At 42.3% G+C, this 23,228-nt stretch overlaps 1 protein-coding gene across 1 annotated transcript in view; it reads right to left on the bottom strand.

Annotated features, from left to right (window-relative positions):
- Positions 1 to 5,868: 5,868 nt before the first annotated feature.
- cacna1ba (calcium channel, voltage-dependent, N type, alpha 1B subunit, a) overlaps positions 5,869 to 23,228 on the bottom strand; it is a 164,533-nt gene continuing 147,173 nt past the window's right edge. The window contains exons 45-49 of the mRNA XM_084359949.1: positions 19,921 to 20,040; positions 16,696 to 16,734; positions 15,742 to 15,976; positions 12,658 to 12,866; positions 5,869 to 11,373 (exon numbers count right to left, since the gene is read on the bottom strand). Of these exons, the coding sequence (XP_084216075.1) occupies positions 10,819 to 11,373; positions 12,658 to 12,866; positions 15,742 to 15,976; positions 16,696 to 16,734; positions 19,921 to 20,040 (1,158 nt within the window). The 3' untranslated portion in view covers positions 5,869 to 10,818. The remainder of the gene's footprint in view (positions 11,374 to 12,657; positions 12,867 to 15,741; positions 15,977 to 16,695; positions 16,735 to 19,920; positions 20,041 to 23,228) is intronic.

Genomic DNA, 23,228 nt, shown 5'->3' with positions numbered 1-23,228 from the left:
GCAGGAATAAAGACAGAACCATTAACCCACCCTCTCAACGCCAACACACTGGATGGGAGACTCCTAGCACGCATCACTCATTAAACCTGTCCTGTGCAGCTGATCATCTCTGGATATCATCTGGTCTTTACAACTATTAAGTTGACTTAATACCTATTTTAACTATTAAGAACAAGTACCCCCTGCCATTAATTACCTCTGCCTTTGAGCCGCTCCATGGTGCCACCATTTTCACAAACCTGGGTCTGAGAAATGCTTATCATCTTCTCCGCATCAAAGGGGGTTATGAGTGGAAGACAGCCTTCAACACACCCCTTGGACATTTTGAATATCTTGTGATGCCCTTTGGTTTGACTAACGCCCCTGCTTACTTCCAGGCCCTAGTAAATGATGTGCTCCGGGATTTCCTCATCCGATTTTGTCACTACCACCATCTAAAGGTAACACTATCATACTCACCATTGTTGAGCGTTTCTCTATGGCTGGTAATTTTGTTGCTCTGGCTTAATGGCTCTGAGTTAATGGTGCAGCATGTGTTTTGCCTCCATGGTATCCCTTCCGACATCGTCTCAGACCGGGGCCCTCAGTTCATCTCACAAGTCTGGAAAGCCTTCTGCCTAGCTCTGGTAGCCTCTGTAAGTTTGCCTACTGGTTTCCACCCTCAGACTAATGGGCAATGTGAGTGAGCCAATCAGGACCTGGAAGCAGTTCTCCACTGTGTAGCAGCCCAGAATCCAGCCACCTGAAGCTCCTATCTCTCCTGGGTGGAATATGCCCGTTGCTACTGGTATGTCACCTTTTGAGGCTGCCCTTGGTTATCAACCACATGTTTCCAGCACAGGAGGGAGAAGTTGCAGTGCCTTCGGTACAGGCCCATCTTCGACACTGCCGTGGAGTTTGGCAAAGGGCTTGGGCCACATTGCTCCACACTGTGGACCGCAACAGTCGCGGTCAGATAGTTTGGTTGCCTTCCAGAAATATGTATCTTTTCATGTTTCTCAGCTCAAACCAGTCTCTACTAATTCTCTGTAACTGTTTAACTTTTTCAATCTACCCCTGAGTCTGTGGCTGCTTTTAAGTCCCCTGTTTGAGATTGTAACAGTAGCTGAGAACCTGAGATTTCTTGGCTGGGTGAGATAGGTGGAGGATGCTGTCAGAGCAGCAGTGGGAAGCATTGGTGACTACAGTGGTGAGCTGGTCGACTTTTCTGCTATGGGACAGCCTTTCTGATACAGTCAGAAACAGAACTTGGTCAGCAACTCCTGCCTTTTATGGCAGCTCTCCCCCCAGCAATGATATCATCGTCCGTCACGATGTTTCACTTTGGACATCATCATATCCCAATTTGGCAGACATCGCCCAACCCCAATTCTCCCTAATCCAGGATGAACACAGAGCTGTGTTTCTTCAGTCCATCTTGTCTTGGCTGCATTAAGTACTTTTTATTTGTGATTCTGGGTCGTCCAAACACACAATCAGCTGATAGACATACAGTGCTGTTCACTCCGCTCTGAAAGGTGAGTGACATTAATTACTGGCCATCAATCTGCTCGTCAACGCTCAGAGCAGACTTGGACAGCTGCCCTGACCTGCTGTCAGTGAGCTTGATGGGAGGCACTTTGATGTGACATGAGGAGAACACAGAGCCCACAGATCAGCTTTCTGCCCAGTGTGCTTCAAACGTTACATCAGATGCAACAGAGATGATAATGCCATACTGTCTGCATGTCACACATCCAAGAGGGAATTCCCTTGGGAGGGATACCTCTATTCATTCCTTTATAAGCTTCAGAGGGATACTGTATACAGTGCAGCCTAGTGCTAAAAATACTGACAGACTGTACACTTACTAACCAGTACCAGGAACACGTGCATGAAGTATCTATATAACTGCAATTTCTTACAGCAGATCTTTTCTTTCCTGTGCAATGTTCATTATCATTGACTATTATATTTTGGATTCAGTTAAGGGCTGCTGAATAATGCTTATAATTTTTTGTCCTTGTTATCACATATAATGTTACTTATCAAAGAGCCAAAGGGAGAAAGGTCAGTCCCATCAACATGACGTAGGCTGGATCCAAAGAGTGCTGGGCGTTGGCAGAGCCACTAGCTCTCATTCATCTTATATGATGGCTGGTGGCTCTGCCAAGATGAGACAGACATGTAGTACAGCGGGCAGAAATCAAATTACTTTGACATATTGCTATTTTGATTAATTAGGCAGCCCTAAAATGTAATATTCAGAAATTTGTTGTCAGCAGTGTACAGTCACCTGAAACTAAGAACTGTTGTGTTTTCTTTACCTTAGAAGGGGTGAAGAGGGGTGTTCAGCTGGCTACAGTTTGCAACTCCAGCCACTAGATGCCAGCAAATCTTTCACACTGGACCTTAAATTTAAAAAATGCTCTGTCATACAGCCTCATTACAGTGCTATATCAGCATACATTGCTGATGGTAGATGGAGATGAACCTGCCATCCCTCCTGACCAAGACACTGTTGTGAGTTTAGCTCAAACTATATTTATACAACTGCTCAGGCTGAAGGTGGGCAGAGCTATGTTGTCAATTATTTGTGGTCAGGATACTGCATGTACCAGCGCAGACCCTCTTCTGCTTTTAATACATCCTTTGTCAATCCACAACAAACAATAAAAATAGTGTTTCCACTGTAAACTGCTGTTAATGATTGCTTAATTGAAAAATCTACTTCACAAGCTCAGCTTGTCTGACATCCTCAGTAACATGAGTAGACAGTGTTGACTGACCTTTCTCTGTGGTTGTTTCTCAAACCAGAGCCAATGCTGCTTCATTTGAGAGACTAAGTCATTTGTGGAATTATAATGACTTACAGGATCTTTTTTTCCATCACATTGGCAGAAATGGGTTTCCATAAAATACTCATATAAAGACACTTCTTGCTAGTTATATTTCCTGTGATGGATTTCTTTCTCACTCCTGACTTTTGTTTCTCTTTTAGTTGCCTGATTTCTCTTAAATTATTGACATAATTGTTGGAGGAGCATTGGGGCCCTGAGACAACAAATAGCATATCAAACTATTGACTCAGCCAATAGTATTAATGTATTTACAGTACAACGCTAATGATGTATTACAATATGAAATATCAATAACATTTGATGATAGGGGCAGGAAGGCAGGATTGTTCAACAACCTGTGATTTTTTGTGGTTATCTTGTCTTTCCACCTTCTGATTTAACACAAGGAGCGATCATGGAAAGAGAAATTCAACGCAAAGACAGCTGGAGCTTTCAGAAACTTGAACAGTTAAATGCTCAGACTGAGCCTGAGTTTGATCCCAAAGAAAAACCTGTCTGGAGACAGCTGTGGGCGAGGAAGGGCAATAGCATTGTGGTTAAGCTTTAATGTAATCATTTTTGTCAACATACGGGTAGAAATGTTGAGAGAACTCCCCCTCTGACTGCTCACAGAGGTGGTGCTGTACTGCCTTTCTTCTCTGAGAAAGTTTGATGGCAGGTTACCACAGGAGCAGATGGTGTTTTAGTACAACAGCTGCTCTCAGTGGAAGAACCTGGTACTACAAGTCAATGTCACAAATCAGCACAGTGTCTGCACGTTAACCGTGTTAATAAAACATTTGTGAGGATCACTGAATTGAATGACATTAAACAAATTAATAATAAATGAATTAAAGAATAAATTAATACATCAGACATTCATTCTCAATGTGACCTGTAAACCCAATTTGGCCAACATGACATTTACCTCCTCCAATAAACAAGTAAAACTACTCTAATAAATCTTAAAGGGGCACTTTAAGATGTACTTTTGGAGAAGATATTCAAAGCCAGAATTTTAATATTTACAATATTAATGAGGTAATAATACAAAATCAGAAATATTTATTTTTTCCATAAGTGAATAAAAGAGCTGTTCTCAGAGGAAAATAAGGTCCTAGAACACCCTTTGAAGATAGAAAGGTGGCAGGGTCCGCCACACATAAACAAAGTTAAACAGTATAAATTGTTTTGTCCTTTAAGGTCAGTTTCTTTATTCAGTTTATTCAGTCATGAAAACAAAGAGAGTTTCTTTATTCAGTTTGTCTAGGCAGAAAAAATTCAGCCAATGAACATCTTTCTCTTCTCATTAACATTTCTTCAATAAAACTACAGAGGGCTCCTTTAAGGGAATTCAGTAGAAATAATGAAGTGTGCTACTGCGGGCAGCCTACTATTGCATTATTATAGAGGGTGTAAATGAACCTACCTGTCCGCTGGAAACTCAACGTGTCTCCATAAAAAGGCATCCCGTCCAGAGCCAGCATGTCAATATAGACCAGCAGAAAGTGGACTTTTCCTAGTGAGAACATGGCCTCGTGTGTCCCCACGACAACATTAAAGTATCATCGTTGAAATATTTGTTCCAGTAAACCTCTCATTGCTGTCCTCACCGGCCCCGCTGTCCCGCTCCATCACCAGCTGATCGACTGACCCCTTCTTTATCTCGTTGGTCAAGCGTGCAAGACCGCAGAGTTAACTTCCGGTCCAGTTTCAAAACAAAAGCCATACCATGAATCTGATACTGAATGTAACACTGCTGACAAACACAGAGGGGCCAAATCAGTGATTCTGAAAATAGTGACTATTTGATGTAACCTGTTCAGTTAGTTCATTTGACTGACCGCACTGTTGAATACTGAAGATGGAACTGGAAAAGAAGAATAGTCTAGACTACTAACCTTCACCCCTATTATGTCTTATTTTCATTTATACTTGCATAGTTAAACAACACAAGGACTTAAAAAAATAACTAATCATTTCTTTCAAATCTTCTAATATGTAGTCATTTTCAATTACACATTATATTCTAAGCTTTCACATTTACACATTTAATTTAAACTTAAAATTGAGATTTACTATTTTCCATTATAGTAAATCTAATGTAATTATTATTTTCAAACTGCTTTGTCATTGTAATACACAATTTCATTTCACTCTCCCTTTTGTCTAGTTTTCTCTTTTCTTATTTGTAATTTTGGAATGATTATTCTTTCTGATTCCACACCAATTTTAGTCTATTTTAGGCCGAGACCCAGCCTCTATTTAAGTTTGGTGGAAATCTATTCAGGAGATTTGTGTAACCTGCTGACAAAAAACATCTGACGTGGAACATAGTTAATGTACCACGTATGTAAGTAGTGAGGGCCCGTAGCTATCATAATCCTGACAGACCTACATTCATATGAATAGGTCAAGTCTGCTTGCATTAGGATTAATTATTAAAGAAAACAAAGTCAACTCTAACTCAATTTGAAAACAAATAAACTCCAACACCTTTGTCACAACAGACATTTTGACTTGTCAGCTTTATAGTAACCATCATTAATAAACGGTACATTTATAGTTAATTAAACTATATTTAATACTTATTTCACTGTTAACTATTAAATAATTATAAACCATTTATTAAGAAACTATTTATTTTCAGGTTCCAACTAATGTTCATAATACTTTGCACATGGTTAATAAATACTATGTAGATAATCTATAAACATTATTTAGATGGTCATGATAATTGCAACTAATGTTTATAAACCTTTACAACTGCTTAATTAATGGTTGACAAAGTATTTCATTGTTTGCTGACAGTGAAATAACTATTAACTAAAGTTTAATCAGCCATAAATTTCCTGCCTGCAGAAAGAAAAAATGAGAGATAGATCGAGCGTCAATGTTCAAACAGTAGTTTGACAAACAAATCTTACCTCAACCTTTTTTGTGGAGCTGAACAAGACTCAGAGCAGTGGACTCAACATCCTTCTCATAGTTATCTAGCAGATTCACAGCTGCATGCCAACACTCAAGTCATTTAGCAGATAAGAGGCAGTTTCATTTCATTCTTTTTTATTTCAAGGAGCTTTGCTTCATACAAAATGTTTAATGTAGAAACAACTGCAGAATTCAAAGTCTGGCCAAGAAACATAAAATCAGGCAAACAAACATTTCACTGAATCCCAAGACCCAAATAAAGGAATGTTCCTGCTCTGCTGCATGGGGTGGAACTGTCAACAATGTTCAATACTGTTTTTAATAGAAATTTGTCTTTTCAACAAACCCCGCAGTTTATATCAAATATTAAAAATCAACAACAAAATAACACATGGTATCTAAAAGTACTAAGTTTTCTACATGCACATACATTGTTAGAACATGCAAACATTTAGAATTTTCTCAAGAAAGAGCCACATCTACACTGCCAATGGTACGCAGAGACAGAGAATGGATCGCTTTGATGTTTGGTGGCCGATTGGTCCAGGCTTGGGCACATGTATGTTTCCTTTGACGCAATACAGAGGCCGCATAGTTGCAAAAGGTACAGGTATTTTTATATATTTTTTATTTTATTTTTTGCCACATAGACACATTTTTTAAAAATGCAGAAGAATGTGTTCCTGTCTTTGACAAAAAGAATCACTTTGACATTAAAGGCTGTTTCATGAAATCCTTTTTATTGTGACCTAAGAGGACACACCTCCCATTTTGAGCCATGGGCCTGTCATTGACATTGTCGAAGTGGGTAAATGTTATGCATGCAAATATACGTATAAAGTTGCTGTACTCCTAAATATTCTAAATAATCTGTTTCTTGTTTACACTTTGTGCCTTTATGCATTTGAAGTCTTTTTTTGTTTGCATGTTTTTGTCAGAGCATTTTCTATAAAACATTTGGTCACAATCATGCTGAAGCCTGAATCTGAAGAGACCAGCATGTAAAGCTACAGAATGGATGGAGAAATGGGTTTGTCTTGTTGCATAGCCCTACTCTCGTGTTTTCAGCTTGTGTCTGGCCCCTGTAGTGTGTGTCTCTGTGGTTAAACAAGGCCCCTTTTTTCATCTATTACCCAAGAAATCATCGACAGATATCTTCTAGCCAATCAGCTGCCATACAGGATAAAATCGCTCCCTCATGTTGCAGGTTGCTATGATGTAAAAGCACAGCAATAGATCCAAGTTCACAAAAGACAATCGGATGTTGATGTCAGTCATGTGTATCAAGCAAGTTGCATATAACAAATATTGTTTACATATCCATTTCAGAGCAGAGTACAGTTTCAGGCATTAACAGACCCTCCTCCACAGCTCTGAGACTCATCGATGTCGTGAAGATGTATTTCTAGAAATCAGATCCCCTTCTGACCACCGTTAGTCATCAGTCTGTGGTGTTTTGCACAGTTCCAGGAGTTGTTTTGTGATTTTTGTTGTAATTTCTCTTTTGCAAATTCTTTTGCAGTCTCAGAGAGCCATGTGACATTTGGTCAGAATTTTAAATTGGTTTAGTCTTTCAGTATTTAATGCTGTTCGTAGAGTTGAACATGCAGGACAAGATTCTCTCAATCTGCCTCACCTTAATGTCCACAGTACTTTAGTTCTAAAGAGATTTCCTACTTTACACAGAGAGGGTTTAACAAGTCCAAACAAAAGGCATCAACTTCTTGCTTTCAATCAAAAGTGTGTATGTGGACACATTAGCTGTGTCCCAAGTCCTTACAACACACTAAAAGTAGAGCTTGGCTGATATATCTGCTGATATTGGCAGCCCAGTCGTGAGGAGAGGATGTCAGCAGTTAACGTTTCTGCAAACCACAGATGCGTCCAAATTTCTGACTGTCATAAATTATATTACGTACCGTGTTGACATCTGTACCAAACGTTTGCTTTATTCAAAAACATGACGTTTCCCTAACCCTAACCAAGTGGTTTTTATTCCTAAAGCTAACCAGAGCATAAGCAGAGTGAGAAAAGAAGAAAAATAGAAAACTGAACCTAAAGAAACTTAAAGTATTATATTATCTGTGGTTTGGCTGAAATGTACTTTGCCAACACTTATCGTGATTATTGGGTTAATACAGGGCTATTACATGTATATCAGCGTATGTATGTATCCAATATGAAAACTTTTTTAAAAGACATTATTGAGCGCAATCCAAATTCAATTTTTATTCCTAAGACTTTGTTTCCACACAATGTTGATAAATAAGTGCACTGGAACAAAAACTTTTGCTGTTCGGTGCATCTCACCTCTAACAACATTGTGAGGGCCATTTTGTACCAATGGTGATCAGGCCGTCTAACCTCCAAAAAAAGTTTCTCATGCATTGCACTGTTCATCAACATCACACCAAAAAGTCTAGCAGATTTAGTATGCTTACTGACACATCTGAGAATACTTAATTGTTTCCAGTGTGACTACACCAGCTTGGAGTTAGTCTGTGGTATGGAATTGGGACACATATAATAACACTAATTGTTCCTATGTGGGATAAGTTAAGTCACTCTGCCTCTTTCACAGTAGTTTTCCTGCCTGTGTGAATATTAAGCAGCTCAAGAAAAAACCTCTTCCATTGTGACACCAGAGCCTGTTAGAGGAATGAATTAGATCACTGTAACATTTGAAATGGTACAGTAGCTGCTGGAAGTATCTTGGCATGACATTACAACATTACTTTTTGCCAACTATCCATGAGAGAATGAAAAAAATAAAAATAAAAATACCATCACAACAAACTGCTCCCAGAAATGCAAAATATATCTGCAACAATTGATGTTTACCAGTGTTAGTTTCAGTTCTAACACACAAACACACACACACACACAGACATACATTGGATTGGATCCCCCTTTGCTACTCTGGGTCCACTCTTTAACCTCCACGCTTTAGGCTCCAGCTGACCAACACACACTCTGTAGTCCAAACAGCACAGGAGCTTGATGGCTCACACTGCGAGTCCCTCACCAAAAATACAAAAAAACTAAAAGAAAGAAATTCTACAAGGTGGTCAGAGCAGGTAGCTGACCACATCTACAATCTAGACATGCACACTGTGTTACTGGCATTAATGTAACTTGATTGATATATTGATGCAGTTCTCATAGTTGTTAAATGCTCACATAGCGTTTTCACAATGTTGATTCTTCCTCATCCATACATGATTTTATGGTTTATCAAAAACAAGAAAAATAATCGACTTTCATAAGGTCATTTTTCCATTCCTGTCTTTTAAGCAGATGGTAGGTGTTGTTACTCTGCTTGCAGATAAGGCTTCCTGTACAACATGTTTTCCTGCAGAGCTACATACAGAATGAACCAAACATCTACTTAAGTGTGGATGCATTTGACGTTGCATCTTTTTCTACAGTATATCTAAAAGGAGAGGCACTTTGTCTTAAAACATCGCAAAGAAGTCTGTAAGAAACATTAGACCTGAAAAGATGGCAAACCGTAAGCAGTTCACATAAAACACAACTTTGTTTTTTTTCATGTCATACAAAAAATGCACACAATGAAAAGAGAACATCTACAAGGAAATTTTTATAGAAAACAAATCAGTCAGTCACGTACTTTTTACTACCATGCGCTGCTTCTCTCTTGAAGTTTGCAAGAAACGTTTAAACAGACAAAACGATCATGGCCGTCTGGGTGACAGCACGTCATCTGTTCGACTGACACAAAGGGAATGTCATAAAGGATTAGGCATCATCATGGAATGGTAGAGTCCTAAACTAAAGAACAACACAGCTGTTTGTACAGTGTCATAATGTCTTTGAGGTTTGCCAACATTTGAAACTATCACTTCACTGAACTATTGACCTGTTTTGTATGACTTGCAGTGCCATCACCTTCCGTTGAAACAACCATACTGACTCCCAAACACACTTCAAACCTTGAGCTACTGTCCATAAGTGTCTTTAAGCAGAGCCTAAAAATGAAATGCTCTACTATACAGTATGTTGTGTTGTTGACTGTAATAATAAAAACGAAGACGTCGCAGCTAATGAAGAGAGCAAAACTCACTTTGAGTGTCATGTTCGTTTAAGCTGTGAGGCTTTCAGTTAGCAGCAGGCAGCGATAAACTCAGTGAGCACTACAAACTGCACACAGACACAGTTAGAGAATAGCTAGTGAACACAGCAGAGCATTTCGCAGCTAAAGAGCCAAATGTTTTTCTCTGGAGTTAGTAGAAAGGAAAGAGTCACTACTGGAATCACATTCTCAAGTGGTTAGACACAAATCCAAGTGAATGCTATTGTTGCTTTGTGTTGCTGTGTAATTAGGCCACCATTTACTAGGTGATGATATGTTCAAGCCTGTTGTGGTGCCTCCAAATGGTAGAAAAAACAATTAATGAAGCTTTAAGTTAAGCTACAAAATTAGCTTCCCACTCTCCCCTACTCCTCCTGAAGAATCCTGTTTGTAGCAAAGCAGCATGCGCAATGCAACTTTTTTCCACTTGAAGGTGAATCAAACTTTACTGCTCAGTTATCAGAAACAAATCACCTTCAAGCAAAACAGCAAATATATCAGCATTGGAAGGGTTTCCCTGGAATATAGACTGGAGAATGCCACACAGCAGCATCCAAATATTTCATTGGATCCTCCCCTTTCTTCCAAAGTGTGGAGATATTATTATCCTTATATATATATTTTTTGTTTATAACTACTGTTTAAGGATCAGTATGGTGGTGTCAACACAATGCTGAAGTCAAAGCAAACCAAGCTACGTTAAGACATCTGATGTTGGCAGAAGGCCTTCTCTCCTGTTTCAGGATGCTACTTGCCCTTTGATAATGATGATGCTTTTTTGTTCACATTCAAATGTAACCCCCTTCCAGCTTCCTCCCTGTTGAGATGCTCTCCCAAACCTTTGCTCTCCAAGTCAGGATTCAAATACAGCATAAAACACACACAGTGACAATGTAAACTAAAGCCTTCAAAGAAGATGATAAAACTCATCACAATTCCTCAAAAATGCATTAAAAAGGTTGGTTTAAAGCCATGCTAGCACCATTCGTCCTCCTCTGCCTCCTGGTAATACCTGGGTGCCCTGACGCCAGAGCCTGGGCTGGTGCTGCCCCCAAAGCTGAAGTGGTACCCGTTGGGCACCCCAAGGTTCTGCTGCGGAGCGGGAAGCAGGGCCCCCATCATGCGAGGCAGTGTGGTCCGAGATGAACGACCGACACGAGGGCTGAGCGTCACTGACGCCGCATCCTGGAAGACGTCCAGCTGGTCCCGGAGGCTGCCGTACAGGCTGCCCAGGGCCTCGTCATGGCCCTGGCCCAGGAAGGGCTCAGAGCTGATACGAGTGACGGGGCAGGGGAAGTGACGGGAGCCGCTGTGCCGGAGGGCATTGTGCTCCGAAAGGCCGCGGCTCAGCCGGCCAGGACTCAAAGAGGCCTGGCTGGACACAAAGTGCACGGGGGAGGAATTGGCAGTCTTGTAGGCCACCCCAGGCCGCGGGGTGAGGGGGGTCTGGGGGAGCTGCCGACGTCCGCGGCTTGGCGTGCTAGAACTGGAGCTTAGTGCCACTGGGCTGCCTTTAACCCAACCACTGCCCTAGATGAAAATTGGACAAGCAATTTGAAACGATAGAACGATGAGGAAAATATGTAAGAGAGAAAAGAAAAAGGGAAGGAAACAGGGACAGGGCCGCAGGAGGGAGGAAAGGAAAGGAAAGACACCAAAATGTGACATGTGATGACACAAAAAGGACAGATGAGATAGAGAGAACACAGACAGAGAAGACAGAAAGGAAGAACAAGGGCTGATGGAAAGGCAGTGACAGAGAGACAAAATGGATGGAAAATGATGAAAAGAGAAAGTGGGAAAAGAAGTGAAAGGCCATGAGAGGCTGCACCACAGGCAGACAGAGGAGAGGTAGTTGTAAGAGCATGCAGAGAGATCGCAGTAAAACACAAACACTCCAACAATCAACACACTATCTGTGCCATGATGTTGACCTGCTGTATTAGTCATCTTAATGTTTAATTAGCAGATTCATATATATTTCACTGACATCACAAAATATATACAACAGTATGCTAAATTAACTGTAAAGGTACTAAATCAACCAAATATGTTTTGTAAGTTGCTGTTGGATATTTATGAATACCAAGCACATTTCTCATTATTTAAGTTTAATTTCCTACATCTGATCAACCAAAAGGAGGACATGGGGGCCATGTTGGGGACTATTTTCAGCTGCGGATTAATCACCATTTGGTGGTCTAGTGAGTATTTGTGGCAGCAGGATGGTGTATGTATATATGGTGTGTGTTCATGGTAATAAAGGAACATGATCGACTTTTCGTAAATTTTTGGACAACAATGGAGCTCTATGGCACGTAGGGATAATGATTACATTTTTCTTTCAGTCTAACTGAATACTATAATTCATATACAGTAATAAATTTAAATGTTTTACTATCTTTATTGTTCAGTTCACTCATAAGTTCAATTCCATTCAGTTCAATAGGACAAGTAAATTATTTTAAAATGAACCAAATAAGCAATAACACATATGGTTGTTATGTTATTTTTATTCAAACAGTTTTTGTCCTTGTAGTCTCAAGGTCGAAGGAATGAAACTAGAGGCCTGATTATCATTTTAAGTTCCACATGTGTCTAAAAGAATACTTTTCTCATTACTGTTATGAGCAGCAGCAGTGGCTTTTGGAGTTTTAGTGCCCTATGGTCTAAGTTTTTTTTTTTAATCCTGTTTAGAATGATATGAGAATTCAAAGATGCTGTCATGTCATGTGAACTCAAAACCGTTCAGAATCCCCTTCACCTGGTCTAAAGCCCTGTCTGGTCCTGTTCTATAGGCCTGTGCCCTCCCACCTGCTTGTTGCTGGTTTCCTGCCCCTCACTGGGCGAGGCAGCACAGCTAGCGGTGGCAGATTTGGTGTGGCAGTGTTCCCGGCTGCAGTAGCGGTCACAAGAGTAGTAGCGCTGCTTGTCGGCCGAGGAGTGGTGGTGTTTCCTCTCATGGGAGCGTCCACGGTCATGGGCTCGCTCTCTGGATGCAGCTGGGTCAGATGCTGGTTCTCCTGGTGCACCGGTGGAGGGGGACAGTACAGCATGAAAGCATGAAAGGTGATTTTTCTGTATTCAAGATAATACAGTATAAGGGTTCTAACATTTGTGTCTTTTGGTGTCAAGACTTTGGCTCATGAAGGCTTTAAGTGCCAGTCTTCTTGTCAAGGCATTGATTTGTCTTAATAAGAATGAGCTAAATGGAACTCAGCCATCATTTCAGTTCATTATTCACACCTGTCTTCTTTGTAGAGTGGCATGTCAGTCGTGTCAGTAATGAGGGGAGAGAGACGCAGCAAAGGTCCCTGGCTGGAATTGTGCAGCCCTACCTATAACTGATCCATAAAGCATTTGTAATGACATTAGTTACATCTGATAAATGCTTTAAATAGGTGAACTGTAACCAAAATGTGGAAGTTAACTGTGGCTAGTGGCTTTGATTTGATTTGGAATTGAATACCAGCGACCAGGGTATTCAGTTCAAAATTCTACTTACTAGTTACATGTAGCCTGTAAAAATCACCCAGTTGATCCATACTATCTACATGGTGACAGTTCCATGAATAGCTGCTTCTTGGACCAGCGCCCAGTTAAAAAGAGAACTCAGACACCAAAGGGCTTTTCTCCTCTCCACTGACATTTTTCTTTCTCCACAGCCTCACCCTGCAGACTGAGACCGCCTATAAATTTCCAGGTTGTTGGCTGTTCATGTCTGTCAGTCTCTTTTATCTGAGTAATAAAGAGCATGTGTATGGAGCTACAGTGTCAGACCCAGAGAGCATTGCTGATCATTATCACAGCTGAGAGCCTGCAGGGCCCCACCCACTCAGTTGTTTAACCCAGAAACCAAAGTGTAAAAAGGACTATTTACAAGGGTTATCTGGTGGACTACAGATTGAGTCACTGTGATGTCGAGCTAACAACAACAGTCACTTCCTGGTAGATAACTGGCAGTTGATTTGCATTGTAGAGATATGTGAAATCAGCAATCTTGTTTATTTCTGTTGTCATTTTCAGCTGTAACTATAATGTTTAAAGATTTAAAGTTAAACACAGTGGTCTAACCTATCTGACATTCTGCTGTGCTTATTTAATTTATGTGTTGCTTTACTGGCATCTTTGATATCTACCTAACAGTGCAGTTTTGGAGTAACTGCTAATTTTGACTAATATAAACAGTGGCGGTGATGGACTTTAGCCTATTGATTGCCTTAGTTGTGCACTATTAGATGAATCTAATATGAATGTATACATAACTCATTTGTCATTTTGGTTTGCACTCACTGGGCAATTTTCATACTCATATTTATTATTTATTAAAAACAATACACTGCCCACACTGTCTATAATTACACTGTTTATATTTGTACATATTATGTATATACGATTCTAATTCTATTTCTTACCTTTTTATTATATTGTTTATTTTTTACTATTATTATTCTCACTTCACCGCTCCCCCGCACCAGTAGGGAGAGCTGAGGTCCAGTAGGTGCACCTATCCAACGCCCTCCCCCTTCTTCCACAGCCTCTGTATGTGAGACTTTCTCAGCAGCAGCAGACGCACCTGTACAAAACAGAGGGCGCCCAGCTGCCCGCTCCCCACACGACAACATGACTTAGTTGACTTGGCGTGTAAATGAGCAATACAAGAACAAGAAGGATGAAATGAATGCAAACAAATTTAAAGCAGCCGGTACGGGTCGGCACCGGGGTCGATCCACCTAGATGAGATAAGCCCAGAGGTGGCTGCTACAGAGCCGGTTACTGTGGACGACTGTCTGCTTGCTTTTTTTTTTGCGGGCGCTCATGCCGCCCCTCCACGAATGCCGCCCTGGGCGGCTGCCCATATTGCCCATAAGAAGAACTGCCCCTGAATTTAAACTCATCATTTCCTTTGAGAGAAATGAGATCTCCAACCTATCCTTAGTGAAAGTTTTGTCATTAATGACATATGAAAGCATCAGATGTGTGTTTAAATGTATACACTTTAAGATAAGATCATGAAAAATAGAATTGTATGTAAGCCAGTGCGTAATGCAGGGGTATTCAATCCAGAAGTTATTGTAAACAAACACTGTGATGGGAATCTAAATTTTCTTTAATAACCATTTTTGATAAACGTGGGTTAACATACTTATGGTATGCTCGTGAGGATATCAGTCCAGAATACATTAACCTCAGGCTCAAGGATATGGATCTTTAGGACCTTACATGATGAGAACTTTACCTACACTCAGTGTAATAACTACAAGCCATTTATGGCGGATTTTGCTTGTGAAAAATATGTATTTTTCGCAGCCCTGTGTACATAACTAATCTGTCTACATTTAAACAGCTCTAACTTGCCAAGAAGAGATATTGATGTGGCTATCTACCTCACAGTACCTGCCTATCGACGTTATGTTTGACAGGAAATCTAGGATGACAAGTGTCTATTCCATATCCTAATTTTGGTAGTGACAGAAACAGATTAATTGAACAACACCAGATTTGGTCTGAGCATAGTATTTATTAAATCAATATTAAAAAAGTAATGGTTGCATTTAAACACTTGTGTATTTATTTGCCTGTTATTATTTTCCGTATTATTTTTACTGAAGTTACAGGGCTTTATTTTTGTTTATTTTGTTGTCTTCTATGTGTACCTTTCAAAAAAAAAGCCTTCTGGAGGGGTACTTGAGGAATTTATGAGGAAGCCACCTTTTTTAAGGACTTAAGGAAAGCAATGGGCATGAGAAAAGTCCTTTCCTTTTTTGAATGAAATATCCAACAGATGGCACTACTGTCTGTCACACACTCTGTCTGTGTGTGCCTGGGTGTGTCAGTGTCTGTGTGTGTGTGTGTGTGTGTGTGTGTGTGTGTGTGTGTGTGTGTGCGCTGACTAACCAGCAGAGCTGGCTGGTTGTCCACTCAGAGGTGTATCCAAAGACCTCTGCCTCTTCTCTCTGTCTCGGTCTCTATCTTTGTCTCTACGGTGGTGGCAGCGGTGGTGATGGTGATGGTGGTGTGGTCGATCCTGGCTGGGTTTCTCCAGGGTGTAGTCCTTCAGGTTGACCTCTTGGGGCCGCTGTGGGGCCACAGTGGAGGCTGAGCGCTTCATTGGACTGGTGTCAGGAACACACTGAGGGAGGATGGAGAGGAACAGAGAGGCTCACTGAGAATCATGCCTGACACAAGGTTTCAGTACCTGTAATTTTGATATAACACCAGACTTCACCTACAGCTCTGACTTCACTGCATTGTTATTGTCTACTGAAGGATGATGGAGCAGGTCTTCCATTCAAATCAGTGGGAAGTGATTAATTTAAAGGTGAGCTAAGACAGACTCCCTTTATTCACAATCATTTGTTAAAAATGTCTTAACTCACAGGTGTCTGTGAGACTTCTGGACACAAAGTGAAGAAATGACATACCTTTAAAGGCATGGGTTAGAGGCTAGATGAAGGATTGGCTAAAGAAGAAAAAAAAAGTCCACTATCCAGTCTCTAACTGGATAGTGGACTACAAATTAACAAACTCTGAGAATAATGATAACAGAATCCTTCATTGAGGGTCTGCATGCAGTTTTTCTATTATTATATCTCAATTTTAACCATAAAAACTCTGCTCATGTTTTACCTGGATCAGTTGGAAAGTTGGAAGTTTTCCTACACAGAGGGGCGGTGCAATACAAAAGCCATGCTCACGATCCAGAATGACACTAGTTGTATGGTGATATTAACCATGTGACAATGCCAATATATCTGGATTTAATTGGACACCCAGCTGGACCAGATACATCTGCATAATGTCACACCACAATCAAGTACATACACATGTTGTGTGATAGCTTGTACATACAGCTAGATGGATCCCTGGAGAGTGGCGTGAGTTGCTCCGCTGTTACCAAGAGAAGGAGATGACCAGGAGAGGAGCAGAGAGAGAGAGAGTAAGATCAGTAATAGTTACTGTTTGTGGTTATATAAGTGTTCAAATATTGTACTTAAAGGCACTTTGTACATCATTTATAGACAATGTTAGCCTTTTTATTATATAAAAATGATACATTCCTGTTGGAAATTGATGCTCTATAGATATTTAGTTGGGCGGTTGCAGTTGCATGTATTGCTGTCTTCCGTGATGTCTTCTTTGATACAACTACTGGTGAGCACCAAAGTCAGAAATTGTCATATGCAACACATAGTGGCTTCAGGTATTATAAGTTAATTATTTAAAAAAAAACAGCTAGAAAAAACTACATGATGCTGCTGACCATCTGTAGGGATAGATACTGGTCATCGTGAGATGGGCGGCAGGTTAAGACAGGGACCTAGGCGTGCTGACGCCTAGATTTATAGACTGCTTCTGGGGATGTTGGATGTCAGCTCTCTGTCAGGGAAGGAGCGGGAACTAGAGTGTAAGGTGGAGCAGCACCAACTAGAAATAGGTGGGCTCACCTCTGTGCACAACACTGAGTCTGGAGCCAAACTCCTAGGGAGGGGCTGCACTCTGTCCTGCTCTGGAGGCACCTGGTGGGAGTGGGTACACTCAGGAGTCACTGTATTGTTCTCCCAGTAGAACAAGAGAGTCACCACCTCTGACAGAAAGGCTCTGACTGTTGTTTGTGCATATGTACTGAAAATAATGCCCTCTTAGAGTTGCACGGTGGTTTCCAGGGAAATATACTGCCCAGGGACTCTATATCTCTGCTGAGGCACGTCCACACTCATGTAGGCAATGATGGAGTAGCCCAAGAGGGGTGATGTGTGTCTTCCCAGCACTCACTCCCTGTGCTTCTTTCAGCACATCCTGGAGTGTGACTGTGACTCTCAGAGGTGTCTCTAAGAACATATAAGCCTCCATTTCCTCTGATTCTTGCCTGCCAGGCTTCATGTCTACTTGGAAACCTGATTATCTTTTTGTTCTACCTCCAGTGTTCACCTACTATCCCAACTACCAGTGGCTCCGCAACCCGCAACCCAGCTCTCAGCACCTCTCTAGCGGCACCCTCGCCTCACGCTCAACCCAAGCCTCCACACACTACCTGGTCCACCAGCGCCACAGTGAGCAACCTCTCCTCCAACACTTCTCCCCTCTCCGACGGACTCTCCATCCCGAGTTTTAAAACAAGTCCTGGCTACTTCATTTGTTTAGGAGAATACTACAATGTTGATTTGCTGTGAAGCTCCAGAAATGTTTTGTGGGCTACGTTTTGTGTGTGTCTTTCCATCAACATGGGGGTGAGAAGATGGCTAATTTTAACTTTTAGGTGAACTTAAACTTTATGTCCCATATCAGCTAGGTAAAAGGAACCGAGTGTGGGTTTTATTTTCTGTTCTACTTGACTGTGAACATAGCAGGAGGCCAGACTGCTCTGTGTCACCACAACACAAAGCTGAGCTCAAGTTAAGCGAAAGAAAAGCAATCTAGCAAGAGTGAAAGATAAACTGCTGTGACTGAGGCTGGAGTCCCAGAATTCAGACTGCACACTTCAGTTCCCATCACACTCAGCAGCAGCAAGCAATTTCCAAAAGGCCAGCATTAATTGAATTGGCTAAAGGATTTCCTGCCCTCTGTTCCAAAAGGTGAGAAAAATAAGACAGCAAGTCAACAAGGCAACCCCCCGCCCTCGTTCCTTACATCCTCTCATTAATCCCCCACTCTAGATTCTCTCTCTTCTACAATAACCCAATTACTTTCTTCCTCTACCAGTAAATCTGGGGCCCAACGTCATTTGGAGCCACTATCATCTTTTCAGTTGGCAGCAGGAGAAAAATGATACTGGACAAATAGCTGGCAGCCTGCCAGGACGTAATCTGATTACCGTAGAACTCTCCTTTGCAGCGAGGGCAGGATCAACAACAGCTCTTCAAACTGGGCTGTGAAAGGAATGCACTTTAAATGCATGAATCGATCAACATCAACATCACTCAGGAAATGAGGAGCTTATTATATTTCTCAGGCTCTAGTGGAAGATTCATTTAGAGGTTTTAAGCCTTAACTGGATGAATAGTGACTCCCAGCTCCTCCATGCTTTTTCAGTGGCAATAACACAGACAACACCCAGTCTGTGTTATTTCCACTGAAAAAGCAAAATGTTTTGGTTTATTCTCAGTGATGTAGGCACGTTTTCCATCACTCACTGAGAATGTTCAGATATGCTGCACTATACTCAACATCTCTCATGTTAAAGAAAGACAGGGTATATTTGTGCTTGCCCGTGGAAATCAGAGGTGTACTGCAGGTTCGAACTATCACAAGACTTTTCCACAATGAAGCTACCTCAAAAAGTATGGGGAAATGTTCAACAATATCTGTTTACGAATAAGAAAAAATATTGTCGGTACGGATTAAGGGACAAATTAACTAATTACTGTTTTAATGCAATCTTATCCATCTGGAATAATACATTTTATGCTACTGATTTCTAAAACAGCGTCCTCTGCTGACTAAACCATCTCTTTGATTTAGCTGCTACTATATGCTTGACTCAAAGCGTACTTTTTTTCTTCAGGACTGAAGCTCCAAAAAGAACTTTCCATCAACATGAGATCAAATAGATAATGACTGTACTTATCCCAGTTTCAGGTTTTTTTTCAATGTACAGTTGCTATTTGTTAAAGGAATATTATCACTTTGCTCGTCTCAAGCTAGACCCAGACACTTTTAGTGAACAAGTGAGTGAATCCAGCTTCTGCTTTGGAGTGAAGATGACAGGAAGCAGTGATAATACCAAGTAAGCAAGAACAACAGTATTTACTGTGTAGAGTCAATGTGTTGATTTACTGTAGAGCAGAATGATGTGTGTGAACCACTGCAGTCTGCTTTAAAGAGATACAGTGCCTTCTATTTCACAATAGATGAGAACGAGACATCAAAATCAAAAATCCACAACATACTGTAAATGAGACTCACATTTTACCGTTAACTACAATAAAGTTCTTTGTTTTTTGTTGACTAAACCTACCATAATATTCAAATGAAGTGTGACTATAAATAATTCGCATTTTTATCTAATGACTAAGACTACAACTTAATCAAAATCAGGCTACAGAATTACCACAGGTGTGAAAGCTGAGGTGTTACCTGCAGCTCAGCATTGAGTCGAGGCATAGAAGCAGCTCTGCCCTGGTTCTCCAGACCTGAGCCTGGGGCTGGGATTGTACTGCTGGCACTGGTCTCCATCTTCCTCATCTCCACCGATTCCTGCACACAAACATGATTCCATTAGCATCATTAGACCAATTGTTACTTTTCATCTTTACTTCTCCTAACGCAACAGTAAGACATTAAACAACCTAAAACCCAATGATGACAGCTGAACTGAGCATTTTCTGTATCTGTTGTTGTACTGGTGGAATTAGCGCTGTGGAATTAGATTGAATTCAGTAACAGTAAATTAAAACAGGAGAAGATTAAAAAATGCGGGAACCTTCTAATTAAAATATGATAAGACATACATAGAAAACAGAAGTAATTCTAAATAAAGGCCGGTCTCTAGGATCACCCTTCTTCTAACAAAGGCCTGCTTATCTCTGCAATTGAGCCCGAGCCACTATTCAAGAACTCAGCAAAGCAAACTGTTGGCTTAAATGCAGTTTCCACCTGTGTCCGTTTGTTTGTTTATTTTTGTTTGTTTGTCTGTTTGTCTGTTTGTCTGTTTGTTGGTTGGTTGGTTGGTTGGTTGGTTGGTTGGTTGGTTGATTGGTTGGTCAGCAGGATAACTACTGAACAGATTTCCTCAAAACTTGGATGTAGGAATGGTCTCGGCCCAGAATGGACCCCATTAACTTTTATGTGCTGATCCAGATAAAGAGACTGATCCAGGAATTTTTCTCACTTTCTTTGACATTGTGAGATCAGGCGTTTTTCCACATTTTGGTTACTTTCTCAGGAAATAAAGCATAGATCTTGTCACAGTCTGCACCTTCAGTCCTTTTCCACTCACCTCACCTCTGCTCCTACCTGCCAGCCTCGTCTCTGCCCTGGTAAAGATCTTTGCCTTCTGTTCCCGACCACAAGTTTCGTCTGTGTCCTGCCAGATTCCTGGTTGCCTGTTTCCGCCTCGGCTGAGCTACAGGAGCAGCCATAACTCTGGTGGGTTTCATCCCCCCTAAGACTCAGAGTGCTACTCCGGAGTTATCTGTTCGCTCGGCTGCTCTTCCTTCAAGCTGCATATCTCCCGTGTTTCCTGCCTGCTTGCTGGTCTCGGGAAATAAGACTCATTACAAACTCTTCCCGGTGTGTCTTGCAATTGGGTCCAAACCCGACCAGTAACAGTACAATCTGTCCAGTCTTGGACCCAGCAGACACCCCGCCGCCTGCTAACTGCTTCGAGAGGATCGAAAGCGCTCTTCAGCGGCATGAAGCAGCAGCTTACCACCAAGCACAGATGCTGGACACATTAGCTGCCCAGATGCTAATAACGGCGCTAACCCAGCCTCTCCGCCCAGGTACACTCCTGAGCCCTGTGTGGGGACCCCTGAATGCTATGCTGGTGATCCTGAAACCTGTGGTCCGTTTCTGACTAACTGTACCCTGCTGTTATACCTGCAACCCCACACCTTCGCCTCAGAGGATGCTAAGGTAACATTTGCTATAAATCACCTGACGGGGAGGGCTCACCTCTGGGGAACCGCAGAGTGGGAGAGACAGACTCCCACCTGTGCCTCCTTCCAGACATTTGCCCAGGAGCTCCACAAGGTTTTTTGGTCTTGGAGATTATGGGTCAGAGACAGCACAAGGTCTGATGAGCCTACGCCAGGGAAACCAGTCGGTGGCTGATTTCTCCATAGACTTTTGCACCAAGGCCCGTCGGAGTGACTGGAACTCCTCGGCCCTCTGCAACGCTTTTCTTCATGGCCTGGCAGATTACATCAAAGATGAGCTGGTCTCCCATGATAAACCACCAATGCTGGACGAGCTGATCGGACTGGCTATCCAATCAGATCTTCGTTTCCAGGGTCGGAGACAGGAGAAGAGGCAGGACTCGGTGGATCATCAACCTAAAAGCCGTCCTCGGAGATTCACCTCTGCCGGCCTGCCCCCATCTGACAGCATCACAACCATCCTCACCATTGTGGACCATTTCAGCAAAATGACTCACTTCGTGCCCCTGCCCAAGCTCCCCTCTGCCAAGGAAACTGCCAGATTGGTCCTCCTCCACATCTTCCAGATTCATTGTCTCCTCGTCGATGTGGTGGCAGACCGAGGACCCCAGTTTGCCTCTGTCTTCTGGAGGGAGTTCTGTGAGCAGCTCGGGGCTACGGTCAGTCTATCCTTCTGTTTCCACCCCAGTCCAATGGCCAGACTGAACGGAAAAACCAGGAGATGGAGACGGCACTTATATACGAATACGCACACAACACGCTGACCAGCTCCGCCATGGGGCTATCTCCGTTCCAGTGTGAACATGGGTACCAAGCATGGTTGACCCTCATCTGTGCCACTCAATGCTATGCCACCTCTGCCAACCGCCATCGTTCCCAGGCACCCATGTACCAGGTTGGACACCTGTGATCTTCCTCTATGGATGGAATCCAATAAACTGACACCTAGGTTAATAGGTCCATTTGCCATAGAAAGGATCATCAATCCGGTGGCGGTGAGACTCAAACGCCCTCAGTCTATGCGGTGTCACCCTACGTTCCATGTTTCAATGGTCAAGCCGGTCCGACAGGGCCCCCAGGTCCCTGCAGCTCCTCCTCCACCGTCCCCTCGATTCATCGATCATTGCCATTGGACTACTCTGTTCGTCACCTCATCAGCTCCCGACGGCGGGGAAGGAGTCTCCAATACCTGGTCCACTGGGAGGGTTATGGACCTGAAGAGAGGTCCTGGGTTCTAGCTCGGCACATCCTGGACTCCCGTCTCATCAGAGAGTTTCATCAGCAGCACCCGAACAACCTACAAGAACCTCAGTGGGTCTGGGGAATCCCCTTGATCCCTCGGATGAAGACGGCCCATCTTCAGAAGGGGAGGAGCCATCATCAGACGACCAAGCCACTATAATAGCTCCTACGGTTCACTCACTCATCGCCAGATTGTTCTTTGCCTTCATGACGGACTTTCCAGCGTTTTGCCTCAGACGGATTCCTGCTTTGTCCTGACCTCCCCGCCACGTCTCTGCCCTGGTAAAGATCTTTGCCTTCTGTTCCCGACCACGAGTTTCGTCTGTGTCCTGCCAGATTTCTGGTTGCCTGTTTCCGCCTCGGCTGAGCTACAGGAGTCTCCAGCCATAATTCCGTAGGGTTTCGTCTACCCAAAGACTCTGAGTGTTACTCCCTCCCCAGTCACCGGGTCTGCTCCGGAGTATCTGCTCGCTCGGCTGCTCTTCCTTCAAGCTGCATATCTCCTGTGTTTCCTGCCTGCCTGCTGGTCTCGGGAAATAAGAC

The sequence above is a fragment of the Pagrus pagrus genome (genome assembly GCF_965226575.1).
Source record: "Pagrus pagrus genome assembly, chromosome: 8".
Classification (NCBI taxonomy): Eukaryota; Metazoa; Chordata; class Actinopteri; order Spariformes; family Sparidae; genus Pagrus; species Pagrus pagrus.
Note: the sequence above shows the minus strand (reverse complement) of the source record. Positions and strands in the feature narration are given on the sequence as shown.